The 18,529-nt window shown below is 36.7% G+C and overlaps 1 protein-coding gene across 1 annotated transcript in view; it reads right to left on the reverse strand.

Moving 5' to 3' along the window:
• Nucleotides 1-18,529, reverse strand: part of CCDC146 (coiled-coil domain containing 146) — a 66,214-nt gene that overhangs the window by 28,060 nt on the left and 19,625 nt on the right. Inside the window, exons 3-4 of the mRNA XM_066182822.1 lie at nt 8,610-8,692; nt 3,676-3,882 (exon numbers count right to left, since the gene is read on the reverse strand). Coding sequence (XP_066038919.1) covers nt 3,676-3,882; nt 8,610-8,692 — 290 coding nt within the window. The remainder of the gene's footprint in view (nt 1-3,675; nt 3,883-8,609; nt 8,693-18,529) is intronic.

Raw genomic sequence — 18,529 nt, forward strand, 5'->3', positions numbered from 1 at the left:
AAGAAAAGCAGCTCTTCTTAATTTTGTCTCATAAACCAGAATTCCAAGCCTCACATGAACATTAAAGTGAAATGTCTCCTTGAGCCAGAACAAATCCTTCTGATCACACTGATCCTTTCCTTCTTGTTCTGCTAATTTGATTTTTTTGGTCTATATTCTAGCTTACCAAGGCTTCTTATCAATTATATGAAGAAATTTCATGGCTCTAAATGCAATTTTAGCAGAACTGAGAGGAGATGACTCTTTTTCCTTTGACTTTATTACCCTTGTCAAGCAGTTTTTGAGAGGAAGAATACTCCCAGAGTGAGCTCTGACTTTGGGATGGTGGCCCAAGCTTTATTAAGGTCAGTAAAATCATTCCAACCCTTGTTCTCACCCTGAGCTCTCAGGCAGACACACCAGCAATGAGGCCAGTACATCCATATGGCAGAACAGGCCACAAACTGGAAGAGAAGAGGAGGCACATACCTACAGTGGGAACAAACCCATTCATGCGGTTACCCTCAGGGTGATTTCCCTGACAGCTGAAGTGTGTCAAGAAATACACTGAATACCTCATGTAACTATTCAAACTGTGAAAAAAGTTACAAAATTCCAGAAAACCTGATGACACTTCAAAGCTGAAAGCAATTTAGTTTATTCTGGGAATGTTGGCTATTAATTGGAACAATAAAGGACTAAAACAGAAGACAAAGAATCATCTTCGTCTGTTAAGAAGGTCTGGAAAAAATTGTTTCCAGAGGCAAGCAAATAGGAAATTAAATAGGGATAGGAGAGTATTGAATATTAAGAGACCTTGAGACTTTTGCTAATGTTATGGCATATCTGTATGCCATAGTGTGTGAAACGTGTGAAACGTCCTTTCGGTCAGATTTGAATCTGAGTGCAAAAAAGGTGTTAAGTACTCTTAGATACTAGAGAAAGTGAATTAAGGCAGGAAACAAAGGCTTCAGAGATAAGAGGGACGTTTCAGAGAAAGAAAGGTTTACAGAAAAGGGGAATAGAGATCTGCAGAACCAGGGAAACAAGATCAGATTTTTCACTTCCAGCTCAGCACTAGGTCTGAGTAGACATTCTAAAAAAAGAATAAAGCAGTAGATAAGAGACACAGATAAACCCTTCAGAACCTTTCCCCCTCCACGTTCCCTGCCTGCTATACATACAAAAGTAAATAAACAGCATGTTTGTTTCCAGACTGAACAGCCATTACTCATAATTCCCAAAGAGAAAATTGCTTGTAAGTGCCAAGCACAGCTGGGACTGTATTAACACAGTTGGACAACAAGGGAAACTGTGTTCCAGAGAGGTCAAGGGCCAAGAGAGGTTGGACCATGACTTCTTATCCTTAGAAATGAAGGAAACCGAGCAGCAACCTAATAGCAAACTAATACCTTTGATGCAGCTTCCCTCCCCTCTGTCTGTGACATCGTCCATGCACACAGATATTTCAGAAAACAAGGCTCTACTCTTTGGAAAAAAACCAGCAAGCATATAGATCTTCATTTTACATCAGTGTTACTATTAGATCACCTGCTACTCACAACTCTATTCTGGACATTAATTTTCACTGTCTTCTACAGGCACCAAACTCATCCCTTCATTACAAACATGTATTCACACACGTCATCTGGTTTTCTTCATAGTTCACATCCCATTTCTCCACTACATTCACTCACCCATTCTTCACACATATTGTGCTAGCCCTGTACATTCTAGACTAGTCCAACTCAAAATCAGTATAATTTCTTGAATATTTCTGGAATTTCTCTCCCAGTAAGCAAATCCACATATAACCAAGGCACATCCTTCTCACTCCACACCCACAACACTCATAAGACCCAATGCTACCATCAGGCATGAAACAGACTCCAAACAAGGAACAATTAAATAATCTGTACTGCCCAAGTTTGAAAAAGCGACAAATTAAAGTGAGAAGGGATTGTACGAAAGAGATCCATCAAACCATTCTGCAGCAGTGAATCAGATGCTCATTGTCTCATCCAATACAAGAACTACAGGGCACTAAATGAAGCTGCAGGAGTCAGGTTAAAAAAGCAAGGAGGTGGCAGCTCTTATGTAGTTAATCTGTGAACGCTTCGCCCAGCATGTTGCAATGTCAGAAGTTTGTTCTGGAGGAGACGGGAGAAGTTCAAAGGATTAGGGGTCAACTGAGGATTCCCAAACACAGAGGACTGTATTTGGCTCCTGAAATCCCCACATCACAAGTGGCTGGGCTGCACTTTTGGTCTCCATTAGATAACACACCTCACAGACTTCTGGCCAGATTGTACAGCTGGGTTTGATCCCGGGCAATGCTTAAGACGTCAGTTTCTTACTATAGTGAAGGAATGTTTTTTACACCAGGACTGACTCAAAAAGTTATTTTAATCTGCAAGATATTCGGTTCATATATAAAAATTAATCCAGTAAATGTGCAAGGGTAATTGAAACAATACCTACATTGTATTTTGAATAGAATAGAGTTCTCATTTTGACTGGAGGTAGAAAATAGAGAATGGGAAAATATTCCCTGAACATATAAATCCTCATAATTTTTTTCGAAATTGATGCAAAATCAGTGAAAAATGTTCAAAAGATATGAGGACAAATGGTTAAAAAGCATGATACTTTTGAAGACCTCATTTCTGGACTGCTTGGAAATTGCAGTAAATTCTGTATTTAATAATTATTTCAGGAAATTTCATGTTTCTTAGTTATCTCATAGCAAATAATTTTTTCCAGATGCTTTCCATGTTTCTTTCCCACTCCCAGCTTGCTTCATTCTCAAGTTTCTTTTTCTCTTAGAGCAAACACTTGGCTCTAAAGAAATGAAAAAAAATCAAGGATTGCCAGAAAAACCTGCTCCATGCAGTGTGTACAGTGTTCCTGATTTCCTTACAAAATAATAATCTTCACTGCTGAGATGCTGACATTGCCTGTTTGTGGTTATATACACACCAATGACACTACAGCTGGATTGAAGATGGTTAAAAATATCAAGTCCCCCACAAAATAAATGTCTGATTTCATCTGCCTAGGTACATATTTTTACAAATGCAATACTTCTGCTTGCAATTTTACTATAAAGTATGCAGATAATTGAAATGTATACAAAACCAAGCTAATTCTGAACTGTTGTCCTTATATAGAAATGCTAAAATTTCACTCCTTTTACAGAAAATTTATCATTTTTCTGACATTAGAATATTCAAGTACTTCTTCCCCTTTGAATACGTGAGTAGAAAAACTTCAATACACTATGCTACTGATGTTAAAAATAGCATTGGGTCTATTTAAGACATTGTTCCATAAAATCCAAGCCAACAGGTCTCTGAGACAGTTTAAACATTTGTATTGAAGGTGTACTAGACTAGAATTGCTCATGCTAATTTTCCCTACTTAAACATTATTCATGCAATGGATTACATTTTTAACAGCATTTTAAAGGACCCCATCCACGTTCTAAATTTCAAACTATCTACAGATCTCACCATGGTGAATTTATTCATCACTGGCATGTTGCTGTAACTAGGGAAAGTCTGTGGCAAATCGTTTAACAACAGCCATCAAGAAACCTGTCCATGTAAAATGTAAAGGAGATTGATTTTTATTCTATTCATCACCTTTTTAGATTAGCTATGACAAAATCAGCAGCATTTGACCACTTTCACCTACCATTCTATCTTCAACCGATTGTCAGACACTCTTCCTTTAACAGCATTGTATTCACTTCGGCTGCTAAGAAGTTGTTGCCTTATTTGGGACACTTCACTGGAAGCTTCTTCTGGGAGCTGTTCTGCTTTTTCCAGTTCACTTTGTTGTTCCAGTTCTGCACTTAGGCGTTCAGTTTCCTGCAACAGCTGGGTCTCAGATTCCTGTAAACTACATTGAATAGACAAATATAGAACTAGCCAGTGTGAGGCACAAACTTTGTATTTATACTTCTTTACATACCTTAATATCTAATTCAAGGTTTTCAAGATGAGATGGAATTAAGATCTGAATAATCTTGTTTGACCTCCTAGTTGACCCTGCCTTGGACAGGAGGTTGGACCTCCTGAGTTCTGTTCAAACCCAAATCATCCTATGATGCCATGGGTGTCTGCATACCTACAGTTGGAGCGAGATTCATCTCATCTCATCCAATTTTAACCGGATGACAGACTGTTACTTAGTATAATTTATTTGTCTAACACTTCCTAGACCAAAATGAAGAGACAGGGAATCCATTTTGTCCTAAGAAGTGCCAAAGGCTAGATCTGATTCGGTGTGGAGACTTAAATAGTGAAGTATTCACCAGTACAAGGCCCAGTCTGGCCTACATGACAATTTTAAGTTCTTAATAAACATGGGGATATCTACTCAGTGATGAGTTACATCTAGCTACTGCTGTAGTGCTACCAAGACCTGAAATAACTCATGGAATAATACACAAGCTGAAAATACATTTGTGGACAACTGTGGAAGCCTATTCTAAGGCCTGTAGATCAATGATCAATGATCTGATCTGACCTGTATCACAAGATTAGCTCCACAGAAACAACAAACCAACTCCTGTCAGGTTCTGGAGACTGGTATTCATAATATACTCAGGAACCTGTGTGGTGACAGCTGAAAATCATCCTAAAGGTTGTTAGTAAAATACATTGATTATTATGTAAAACTCTAAAAAGGAACAACAGTATGAAAATTCATATACAATGCACTACACATAAACCTATGCTTTATGCTATAGAAATCATTGTGTATGCCTCCTCGACATTACTACATTATGACTTTTATTTAATGGTACACTAAAATTAGTCACAAATTATGTAGAAGAATAAAGAACTCTATCACTTGCCTTTTACTAATTAAAAACATAGAGCAATGAAAGTTTTTTTAAAAAACAAAGGAACTTTAGAATTTCCCATACTGAGAAACTGCAGACATAAATTTTGGCTCATATTTGACATTTATGGCTTAAACAGAAAAACAAAATTACATATCACACTGAAGAATAGAGTTGACATGGCAAAATGATGATAAAAATACAAAATACAAAACTGATTATACTGCACAAACATAGTTGAAATAATACAGCAGAAAAAGTTTTGATTTCATGCAACATATCTCCCCAGATAACCACTTCCTTTTTCTAAACTAGAAAATAAGAAACCACAGACTTCAACAGAAAACAGTGTGCCTTCATCATGAACAAATAATTTCATGTGTTTACACATATATATTAAGGGAAAAATAAACTGACTTATTGACACTGGATTCTATATGATATTTCAATCTTCTTTAAATCTAACAGAACGTACACAGTTGTGGGAGAAAATATAATTGGTTTTAGTAATACACATAATTTCAAACAATTCTTTCATAACACATTTTACATACAGTTGTGTAAACACAGGTGAATTCATAAAAAAATAAGTATTGATTTTTTTCAAGATAATAAAAAAAAAGAAAAACAGAATCAAGAATTGAGTGTTGAATCTAGATTTTGCTCCCAACAGATGGCAACAGTATTTTTTTGTATTGGTTTAATTGAAGACAATGAAGAAACAACTGCACATCTACACAATGTACACATATAGAATCACATAACTGCAAAAGTAAGTTTGTGCAGTCTGATGTGGCAGATTTTGAATTTGTGAATAATTACTACTTTAGCAGAGACTTAAGAAAATAAGAATCCCAATCTGCTAATGAGTCTTCATTATTATCTGAGTATCTTCCAGTTTGGGTTCTCAGAATATTCATATTAGGTTCCTAAATTGAGACAATATAAATAAAATTACAACTAGGCCACATAACTGAGTGACTAAAAGGGTTTTTCAGGGGCCAAATACAAGCTAAGATACTTCAACTTTAGATGCAGCCTTACTACAAAGTGGATCGGTGAGACAGCACCACAATGGTATGACAGCCTCTTCTCAGTGAACATAAATTTAAAAGCACTTAAGGCTTTGAAGAAAAGTACCAAAGAATCTATCTGCCAGGCGATATCTTTCAGCTTTTAGAATGCCAAATTGTGCCAAACTGAGAGCAAGAAATAAATTTTCTACTAAACAGAGGACTGCACTATACACTTATAGCTCTGTGTGCACTGGCAACAGCCTCGGAAACTACCTGCACACAGTAATTGCATCCATCATAGTCAATTTTTTATTGTACATCAGAGAGATCAGTTGCAATAGTTTGGCACAGCTGTCACAGGGAACTGTGCTGCTTAAGATGTATAAGGCTTTCTCCTTGAGAGTTTTATATGCTAATAAATGAAATAAGAAAAAACACAGAGCCTGAAAACCTCAATCTGTGTCATTTGTCTTAACATGGCAACAATGCAACATGCATTGTTGCAACATGCAACAACACTAGGATAGATGGGCATTAATTAGGAAAAGGATAGAATTCAATTGTAATGCATGAAAAAATAAGTTCTTGATCCACAGAACTTACTGCACGTTAGGGTGAAGAACTAACAATTAAAAAGCAGTATTGATTCTGCGAAGGGTTCTTTGCAGGAAGAGAATATACACATATACTGCACTTACCACCAGGACAGTCCTTGCAGCTGATGGAGAAAACCAGACCCTTGCAGATGTCTAAATAAAGAGGAAGTGTGTGGTCCCTATATCTCTGTATTGACTGTTAGGGGATCCTTGGTACCTGGTTAAGATGAGTATATCTACTGATGTTAACGTATGGACAATTGAATCCCACTTTTGATGTCCTGAAAATATACTGGAGATCATGATCGATTTTTGGTAATTGATTTCTCTTGCTTTCTTTTAGTGGTAGGAGAAATTTGTCTGTGGGAACTAGTGCTTGTTCACACATTGGTGTTTTGCTGCGACACACAACTACATCTAATACAGAATGCGACATCATGCTCTCTGATCCGCTTTCTTACAGAAGTACAGCCATTTCATACTCCTGGGAGAATGACGGAAAGAATGAGAGATATAATCCACCATCTAACATTTTCATGCTTTTGGTGCATTCTGTTCAGGGTATTTTTAAGTGTGACAGAAATGACAGCTGAGTCCTGTTTACACTCAGGCCCTATTCCACTTGCTATATACACACAGGGTTTGCCTTTACATAAATTAATATCCCGTATAAAAGAATACTGTATAAATACATAAAACATGTAGGAATATGTTTGTATTTTTTCAATGAGATACTGTTTTCAAACTGACACTGACTAAAAATCACCTAATTAACAGCTACTGGACTTCTGCTTCAGCCCACTGAACACCAGTGTGGTAGAAACCTTCTCAATCAATTAATCCAAACCCACAAAATATGTTTACATCTGAGCAGTTAGAAAAGTCTTCTTCTATTTTCTAGGAACCTGAACTGGTTTAGTAGTGGTGTTTTTAATTTTGTTTCTCAGAAAGATTTGCTATCTATCTCAGTAGTCTGAAATAAAGTCAGATGATGTTACACAGAGTCAGAACCATATCCCAACTCCCCATTTTATGAAGACAAAACTAGAAGACTCAGCTATCCTCAAGAAAACTATTATTTCAGTATTTTGAGAATCCTTTTTCAAATTACTTTACAATACTTTGCACTTGTTGCTATTCAGGCTGCCAGGAGGCACAGCAAATCCCAACATAATCCAAATCAGCAGGTATAACCTGAACTAGTTTTAGAATACTTAAATTAGGCTTTAGCTCCAATGACAGAATTGCCATAAAGTTCTTAATGTGGACTGTCAGTGAAAGTGGGATAAAGTATTGTTAATATGGTGAATATTATGGTATGTATTATAAGAATGAACAGGAATACCATGAAGAGGATTTTACTGATAACCACAGATATGCTGTAAGTAATATAAATATTATTATTAATAAATACTGATGTAGTATTGCAGTATTTTCAGTAGGACTGTGGTGTTCTGGGACACCCTTCATCTGGTACAGCTGTAGTACTGTGTCCTCTTTGTCCCTCTCTGTCTCTCTCCTTCCACTCACACATGCCCACCCCAAGCCTGGCATCAGGCTATGAGCATGATCTCTGCTCTCTCCTCCAGCAAGTACTGGTGCAGGGCAGGCTCACAACTACTACACCTAATTTCCAAATTTCATTTTATTCTGAAGCTCAAGGTTCTAATCAAAATCTATTAGCAGTCCTGTCTAATACTGTCAGTATTCTCAGAGGGTAAAATTCACACCTATTTAAGAGTGACAGTTTCATTTTCCTTCTTAGAAACAGTCTTCTTCTTCTTAGAACAAGCTTCTTCAGTTGCTCTTTATGATGTCAGCTCAGTAGGTCAGTCTTTTCATATATTACAATTCTGGCTACAGGATCTTCAAATACATATTCATTTTAAACTTGCAAATTGTCTGTTGCAGTCTGTACGTTCATTCCCAATATTATTATGTTTGTGTTAGAACCAAAGGTGTGTTTCAAATAAGTGTTTAAGTATTTCAAATTACCTTGAAATTTCCTATTAAATAACACTGAGTTTCAACCTTGTGTTCTGGCTTCCTGTTTATGAACTGTAACTGCAAGAAAGTCTTAAATGATAGTTAGGTTTCAGCATGAGCAGAAAATAGTTTAAAAACATAATGCTTTGGCTACTAAAAGTCTGAAAAGGAATATTGTACCTTATCACAGCCTCATGCAGCAGGGTATACTGTTCCTTCAGCTCAGCTACTCGGGTGTCTGTGATTTTTCCAGCAGAAAAAAGCTATGGAAGGCAAACACAGAGTTATGAAATCTCCTAAGCACTAATACTTTCATGCTACTGCAACTTTTTATAACTGCAATTGGCAGTCTTTCAGTTTATACAGACTTTGGTAACATAACAAATTAAATACACAACTAAATCAAATAAACAGACAAAAAAATGCTTATTTACATAAAAATTCAAAGCATAAATATAAGAACATTAAGAATGTTTCTATGACAACTACAGTGCTACCTGCACTGCACCATTTCTTCTCTGACTTTCTGTCTGTATCAATATTTTTCATGATAATTCTGTCTTGACTTTGAACTCAGCCTCCAAGTAACCTCTTTTCCACATTGCTTAACTGCTTCAGTTTTGGTCTAAACCTACTGGCCTGCACAGGCAAAACTGAGGCTTAAAGTGTCTCCACAGGCAGTAGGGTTGTAAAAAAAAAGGAGCTAGGCTAAAGCTGTATTATCCCCAGGCAACAGAACACATTACCTTACATGCTTGTGCAGATCTTCACCAAACACCAAGATCAATCAGGCCTTTTAAATACCTCCTGGGATAGTGACTCAAACTTTTCCTTGAGCAGTCTGTTCCAACACTTGACCACACTTTCAGTGAAGAATTTTTCCTAATATCCAATCTAAACCCCCCTTAGTGCAACTTGAGGCCATTTTCTTGTGCTCTATCACTTGTTACCTGGGAGAAGACACTGATCTCATGGCCACAACTTCTTTCAGGTAGTTGTAGAGAACATTAAGTTCTACTCAGAGCCTCCTTTCCTCCAGGCTGAACATAGTCAGCTCCCTCAGCTGCTCCTCATCAGATTTGTGCTCCAGACTCCTCCCCAGCTCTGTTGCCCTTCTCTGGACATGCTTAAGCACCTCAATGTCCTCGTTGTAGTGAGGGGCTCAAAACTGAGCATGGGATTTGAGGTGTGGCCTTACCATTGCTGAGAGCAGCGGGACAATTGTTGCCCTGGTCCTGCTGGCCATACTACTCCTGGGTGACACTGCTTTAGAAAACCTTTCTTCCCCTCCTTTGGTTACAAGTAAGGAGAACCAGGTTAAAACCTATTAAAAAATGTAAGCTGATCCACCTCTATAAAAGTCCATGGCTGGACTTGTGGGGCAGCAAGTCAAATCTGCAACTTCTATGGGACCCTGGCAAGAAATGTGATTATGCAGATCTCCTGAAATAAGAAGTGAAATTCCTACAGCACCAAAAATATCCTGGCAGTTATAATTCAACCTTCAAAATATTCAGAAGAAACCATCTAGAACTAATCCTATGGCCAAGAAGCAGAATACATGTCAATATATCAAAGGAAGTATATATATTCTTGATAACCGTTTAAGTGTTTTTGAAGATCTGTTTCAAAGTATTTCATGGTAGCAAAGACAATCTTTGTTCCCTGAGACCCCGAGAATAGAAAGTCTGCCTTTCATTTGTTTGCATGAGATTAAAGATAAGCAGCTCTCAAACATTTATTTTGGCATTCTCTATGATCAAATATACTGTTCACTTAAGTTCAAAATACTATCTAGGTCATCTCTGAGAAAGCAAATATTTCCTTTTCTCAAACTATTTATTTCTTAGCCTCGCACATAGATATAATTGTCCTATTTGTGTGATACCTCACGAAGGTGCTGTCTCCACACTCCTCCGATCTGTACCTGTGAGTTACAATTTTTTTTCCTGTTTAGGTTCTCACGGCAGATCTACACCATGTTTGACAATGCTTCCACAGAAACAAACTTGCTTGTCCTGGAGGCTGAGTCTTCTTCTTTATGCCCGTAAACTTCTTACAGATTTCACACCTAATTTCTCAGTTCAGTTCAGAGCTAAGAGCTCTGTTTCAGGAAGGTTGGTTCTGTGCAGTGTGAAGACTTGTAGCATTGGGGACTACACAAGACAGACTGCATGGGTGGCATACCAGCATGTCAAAGGCAGTGATACTTTCTGGTAAGTTTCATCACCAGATAGTTACCATTACCACAGCATTATTGGGAGAGCCATCAGAGACAGCACTGGGCTACCCTGGTCTCATGATTTGTTATTAAAGCCTGGTATACTGTTTTCTCCAAGATTCTTGGGAGGGCAGAAGGGAAAGAGGCAACATTTTGAGGGGAAGTCACTTGTGGAAGAAGGGAACAAATATGTAATCCTACTGTAGAAAATTTGTTTTAATTGTGATGATAAAACCAGGTAAGAGATGATGCCCCTGATATAAAGATATTTAATTCTTTCAAAGTAGCCTGTCTCGCATTAATGATAAAATAACCAGCAGTATTTATGCACTCATAGTCCATTTTATTGCTTGGAAGCTCTCACATTGCTGGGTTAGGTGAAATGTAGGTGTCCCCAGTGAAACTAATTACATTGCTACACTGAAAAGTAAAAGAGTGAGTGAAAAGGTGGAGAAGTGAGGGGGAAAAAAAAAGGGCTTGTAAATGGCAACTGAGGATGACTTTTTTTTTTTTTTTCAGACCTGTGTTAATCATAATGCCCTTGTAAGAACTGAGGTCATTTTATTATACTGGTGATCTCAGATCTGGAGTCTGGAATATAGTCGGATAAATATTCTTAACTTTTTGAGTCTTCCAGTCCCATTCCACATCAGTTGTACTTATCTGTATATTGCTTTTCTCATTTTGTAATGAACTGGGACCCCATACACTTTCAAACACACACACAATTGTGTGGCCACAATTCACATACAACATTGACAGATCATCTGGATAAACCAGAATAAATTTCGTTATCTAAATGCAGAATTACTGGAAAGCTGGATGAAGATTTGTCTTTTAACAAATGGTTGCCTGGCAACCATTTCTGCTTTCTGTTTCCCCATACTCCCATAAATGCAATCACATTAAAAATATAGAATTGTGTCTTATTGCTGGATTTACTTGAATCTTTTCAAGTAAAATTTGAATGTAAAATTTCTTTTATGTTTATTTTAGCATATTAAGTTACCCTTAAGTAACCCTATTAAGTTACCCTTAAATTACCCTTGTGATTTTCTAACTTCATTACAATTTTTTATACTGCCATGCAATTTGAAGTCTGGCTTTTCTACCATAAAAACAAAACAAAACATAACAAAGCAAAACCAAATCCAAGCCCAACTTCCAAAGCAAATATGTTTCCTTCAATCAGTGAAAGTCCCATGAAGTAAACTGCTGGATAATTCTGTCCTATTACGAAAAATGTGGAGGAAAATTTTTCAGAAAAGATGAAAGGGAAGGACATATTCTTAATATTTTTCTAGCAGGAAAAGGCAGATTTTCTGTCTCTGAGCAGGAATCATTTAAATATAGGAGTCCAGGAGAAAAACAGAACATACTTATGCTCAAAGCCGTTCTATACACCTGAAAAACTTTTCTCTCTACAAGTTCATATTCTCTTGCTACCAACAGTTGCCCACCAGGCCTGTCTTCAAAATCTCCTGATGAAAATTCCAAGATAAATTGAGCACTATGTGAGGTTATACACTATCAGAGGGTCCTCTTTTATATCCTTCCAGTTTGACTTCAGGAACATGAGCCCCTGGATCTAAGATCACAGTAGTTTCTCCAAGGTAGGAAGGCGGATAGAGATGTTTGTAAGAAATAGAATATGTCAGAATACAAATGGGAATTAAAACCACAGAAGGGAGAGGACCCACCTGATAAATGAGGTAGTCATCTATGTGAGCAAAACCAGTGAAATCTGGCCCTAACTTTATCAACACCTCCTCACTCTGCAATAAGTGCATTGAGCATTCTCGATTTTATCAGATTATATTCAATTATTTTTGACAGTCAGTTCAAAACAATGCAGCAAGGAACTACCTGAAATTCCAAAACAAGTTTACTACAACTAAAATTATTATAAAATTAAATAAATAGGAACTCCAGGAATATTTCCCATTTCACATTTCAAGGCTCTTAAAGTTCTTTTGGGACTCTCCAGAAATGAATAAAATTCAGCCAAATCTTAAACGTAAATAGGTGATGGAATCTGAATATTGGTCAAACTCTTCACAGTCTTTTGATAAAAAGCACACAAAATAAGCACAGAAGATAAATAAAGTCACCACTAAGAAATTACTCCTTAACATCAATTTCTTAAAATCATTATTAAAGTGAAGCATTTGAAACTTCCTATGAAAGACTCAGTTTCAGCAGTGCCTAGGATCTCTGCATTTTGGAGAAATGATGTAGCCAACACATGTTTTTAATTATGTTTGCTGTTACTGCAAAACAACTAAAATGTATTTTAAGCTCAAATGGAATAATAAGTCTTTCCCTTTCTTCATACTAAGTTGTAGGTTTTGTAACTGTAACAAGACCTTGTGACTACACTTAATGTTATTTTAACACATAGAATGTCCAACATTTTATATTCATTTGCTATTTTAAACATCGAAAATGTCTCCTCAAATAACTCTCTCACCTCCAAATAGTAGACTAGAGAAAAATATCAAGGGATTAATATATTTTACAGTTTGTATACACTCAGGATTTCAGTATAGCATTAGTTCCTTGGCATATGGCTCTTCTGGCCAGTCTGTTTTGTCAGGTTTGGAATTTTCTTTCTGTGCTGTTTATTTGAAGAGCTTTTCTTACCTCTTACATATTGTATTTAAAAGGTTAAGCATTCAGCAAAGAGAAAGGGTAAATTCTCCTCTTTGAACAGACTTCTCTCCCAACTCTGTCAAAGTCGTCATGAAGCCACACAGTTTGGACACAGCACACAGCTCAGGTGTGCCCTACTCGGGGGAGAAGGCAACGCCACCTTCTCAGGGGTTGTTTCAACATTGTAGCAGGGCAACAGGAACAGGCACACTGAACCCATGCTATGACTCTTCCATTTCTGTTCATATTGCTGGATATCAGTCTCCACAGAATCACAGGGCTAGGGATATCTGCAGGTGTTTGGCTTGCCTATGCCTGATATCTCCAAATTATCTAGGCAAAATCTTGGACCCATGATAATGCACTAAGGGAACTGAAGATTCTTCCTCAAGTTCAGCCCATTGCTCAGAGCAAGTTCAAAACAATAACTTCTTGCTAATTCTGAAGATCATGTCCTGACTGCTTCAAGAGGAAGCATCCAAAAATGAAGGAAAACAAATTAAAAGGTTGTGTTTGCAACCTCTCTGGCAATCTTAAAAAAAGCAAAACACAACACAAGAAAATATAATCTTTACACTTTTTATTCAGTCACTGTGCATTTTTCAATATGTCTCAAATTCATACACATATGGAACACTAACACTTCTAAAATTATCTACAATTTCTCTACTCAGCAATATTTCAGGCTTCAGCACATATTTCAAAGTATTTTAAAAGAAGAAGATAAAAGTCACTAATTTAAGACTGTAAACACTTAGTTCGCAATAAACTGCAGTTATTGGTACGCAACTCTGCATTCCATTTTGGAGATTGGGAAACATTGAAAGTACACACAGAAATAGCTATGCTGCAGATATTTAGAGAATGATATGCCTTGCTTAAGTCATTATTCTAGAGAAAGGTTATGATGATAGAAAATTAAGAAAACTGCACTGAGGGTTTTAAATAGATACTGTAATTGGGGTTCAAAAATAAGGTGTCATGCCTCTCACCTGGAACTACATACATTTATTACAGGAAGTAGACTTTAGAATAAGTATGGGAAGCCCATTAAAAAAGCATATTTATTAGCTTTTCAAGTAGAAAAATATTTGTCACTGAGTTTCCTAAACATTTAATTTAGGTGACAAACAACAACACTCGAAGTCATGAGGTTATTGGTTGCACAAATGCAGTCAGGTGGGAGTAAAGACATACACACAAATCATAAATGCACTTTCAGTAGATACACTGTACTGCCTTACACCGGACTTTTACAATTTTACTTTTTTAATTACATGGATGAACCAGGCATCCTTTAATGAAAAATAAACTGCCGAAGAGCCTCCTAAAACTAACAAATAATGACTAGGGAAAATAATATCTTAAATTCTTTCCCAAGGCATAGTTCATAACAGTAGTTTTGTCTCCAGTTCATGGGAAAAAGCAATCCCTACATGGAAACTATAAACATCAGCCACAATCAAGATGGTACAGTGGGTGAGAATATACTGCTGGCCAATTGAGTCTTGCATGGCTCAGAAAAGGGGGCATAGGAGACCAATAAGAGGCATTTCAGGAAAGGACATAACTTTCCTGCTGTCATCAAATTTTGTTTGGCTTCAAAGCTTGAAATCAGGATGGTAAGAAACCAGCAGAGTCTTACTCTTGCTGCTTTTATTGGAGCAGGTTTGAAGGAATCAGAAAGGAATTTTTCTGAGAATACACAGAAGGGAGAGGCTTTTGTATTAGGTAAATCATCACTCTGAAAGTTCATTTGGCTTTATTCTCTTCGTATATTGAACTAACTACAGCATCTTCAATGACTACAGATGAAGGAAATAGCAGTAAACTAGATTTTGAGCAGGCAGATCAGACATCATGAGAGAGGTAGAATTAACAAGAACATAGTTTTGTGGATCTCCTTCTCTACAAATATGGCCCTCACATTAACAGAAAGAGTGATTTTCTTTGACCACATGAATTTTATAACATGTATTATATTTACAGTTGCTGATATAAATATCATATCCACTGCTTACATGCTCTATGTCAGTTGTGCCTTTCTGCCTTGCTGCCAGAATTTATAAATCAATGAAAAATTTAAGCAGGTAGGAAAGTCATGCAGCCACTAGGTCTCTGCAGTCTGTATCTGAATATTTATAATATCAAATGGAATAGGACTGCCTTTCCTTTTGTGTGCTGATGCTTTCTCACAGACACATGAGGAAGTTGAATAGGTAGTCCCACAATCCAGTGGACAACATAAGGACTGTTTGCATGAAGAATGACTACTGAGTTTTTAAAAAAAAAAAAAGTTAATCAGAAAGAATTCTAAATCAGAATTTGTTTCTAGTATGGACTTTTGGTATATATTCCACATTGTGGAAAAACCTGAAAATTAATCTAATTACTTGTCATTCTCTTTCTCAGTCAAAATGTATCACAGAATCACTGAAGTCTACAAAAAACATCAGAAATATTACTGCAACAGTTGAATTTTAACACATTCTGTCTCTGCCACCAAAACGATTCATATGAAAGAGCCCTAATGTACTTCAGGTTTGCACACACCAGTCATTTGAACTGCTTAGACAAACCTGGATATTTTGCAGTAATTCTTCTGCAGGGGATGTTGACTCCCAGAACAAAGCCAGAAAACAAACAGATGCTAAGCTGTTGTGTTCTAAATTGTCATAGTCACTAGTTAAATTAACATCTGCCTACAGTCATAACTTTGTTGTTTTCTGTTTGACCTACATTCCATTATCTGCCAGAGGAAGAAAAAACTTACTCTAGAAAATCATGGGAAATGGTTCATGCTGGTTTTGATAAACTTTAGATAAACAATCTCAGACAAGCCTGATAAAACAAAATATATCACTACTTTAACCTTGGAATCACTAATATCACTACTGTAACCTTGTAAACCTGGATAGTTCTGTGAACAGAATAAAATCTACTGTAGAATTTCAGGCTATCTTGAGCTGTCAGTTATTTTCTTTAGGAAGATGTCTGTATGATAAAGATATCTCTTCAGTCCACAGGAAAAAAAATAGATTCCTAAAAAGTAGACTGAAAGAGATTAAAAGCTACAAAGAAAATGATTTTTAAGTAAAAAGCAAAGATCTTAGCAGAAAAGTCATCAACTGTTATTCAGTTAGATCCTTTCACATTTGAAAAAGATTGGTTCCTAGGGTTTGTGATTGTTTAACTATTTTAAAGTTTTAAGTACTATGCAGAACACTCTAGATATAGAGAAACCCCATCTGGGAAGAAACTTTATTTATAAACAAACTGCAGGTCTTAGTTTAAATCTGGTCTAACACTTCTGCCGTTAGTTAAACTGCATCAGCATCTCACAGCTTAAGACTTCTCAGTGTCCTTCCTCCGTTGAAAAACTCAGATTTGAAAGTTTGCTTCATTTATTCCAAGAAGGATAAGAGACATGAAAAAGGCTGTGTCATACCATTTTGGGTTCCTGAAGAAAGAGATGTGACAAATTGTTGGGAACGGACACTCCCTGACAGAACAGGAAGAAAGACCAGTACTCAATTACAAGTGTGTTCCAGGTAGGAGAAGCATACAGACTGATGGAGAAATGGATCTTCTGGACTCCAAGCAGACTGGTGACAGCTCAGCAGCAGAACATAAATAACGAAATCAGCAGGATAATAGAGCAACTCAAAATTACTGGTCTCATTCAGAGGAGGACGTAAATATCCCAAAAGGAAGACATATATGGGATTAATGGGACGAAGGGGTGGATGCCTCAGGACAGAGATGTTTGAAAAGCTCAGATTCCTCACTTTACTGTCTGACCTTTGTTTTTACATTCAGTATGAAAAAAAATTTCTGCCCTTGTAGATGTTACAAAATTCTAAAAATAGTTTAGGCTTTCAATGCAGCACAGCAATCACAAATTACAACAATATTTGTTATACATTTAAATATTTCAAGGCAAATCATAGAATGTGGTCTATCAAGGATAATTATTATTCATTTCACAGATACAGAACAGTTTGTCCAGTTCAAAGTCACAAAGTAGATAGCAGAGTTAATTGTAAACTGTACAAACAACAGTGTGGAGAGAATGCGGCTTCCCAAATAACAAGGATATAAGAATTCTGTTCTATTTCTAAAGCCACCCAAAGAGGCTGGTATAGCTTTCCTCCATTTGACAGTAGCAGCCATACACAAGAACAAGGCTTTGGAAATACCTGATTTTAGATTGAAACAATGAAAAATTAGCATCCTGGTAATCAAATCAAAAATTAAAAAAAATACTTGCAAATTAAAATCATACATTTTATCTTTTACAAACATTTCAGTTTTGATGTATTTTTAACAAAACCAAAGTGATGTCAGTGTCTTACACCTGAATGGCAGGGGGTGCCTCTCCCCTCATTGCTGGGGAACTATCATGATCTCAAGGGGAGAGATACAGTTTTGCTACATAATTGAAACTATCATGGCAGGTTCTGGGATGTTCATTAAGAACACAAGAAAGGTACATCCAAAACCCACCTCCCAAGAAAGTGCCTAAACTTTTGTCCTATGCAGAAGTCTGAAGGAATTGTTGCAGGGGTTAGACAAGTAAGTTTTTTCTTACCAAGCCTCCCATTCTGTACTGTCAATATAAGCATGTGTTTTGTATAAAAGCTGGTAACATTACAGATCACAAATTTGTGGATTATATATGTGACTAATGTCTGCTTAATGTTTAATCTGTGTTATGAGTAATCTCAAATAGGATTTAGGGAAAGAACTGGTTCAGATTGGACCAATTAAACAAGAACAGGTGTAAACACCCTTTACTCCTGCAAGTCATTTGACTCTTGACTGAGCTGTGAATGCATAAAAACATGTCCACGTGGCCTTGTTTTGAGGCGCAAGGAAAATTATATAGATCATTAAAACTGCACAGGTATCACATAAGAATGGCAAAGGTGGCTGTAGAATGAACATGGCAATTATCACCTGGAGAAGTATTGCATTTGGAGTGATCAGTCACGTAAAGTATATCATTAACTCTGAAAGTTGATATGAGGCACAATAAAAAGAACAGCAATACTTCAAACAGATGAGAGTTCCTTCCTTAGGTCTCTGCCTCAGTTTAGATTTAGAATTTGGGACATTAATCAGAACATCAGGATTTTCTTTGGGTTTCCTCTACAATTAGTCTAACAAGTAGGATCTCATGCATCAAAGGGGAAACTGTCTTAAGTTCACTTCCCTTCACTTAAAA

Source organism: Chamaea fasciata, unplaced genomic scaffold (assembly GCF_029207755.1).
Source record: "Chamaea fasciata isolate MVZ Bird 193981 ecotype frontalis unplaced genomic scaffold, bChaFas1.0.hap1 SCAF_5, whole genome shotgun sequence".
Taxonomy (NCBI): Eukaryota; Metazoa; Chordata; class Aves; order Passeriformes; family Sylviidae; genus Chamaea; species Chamaea fasciata.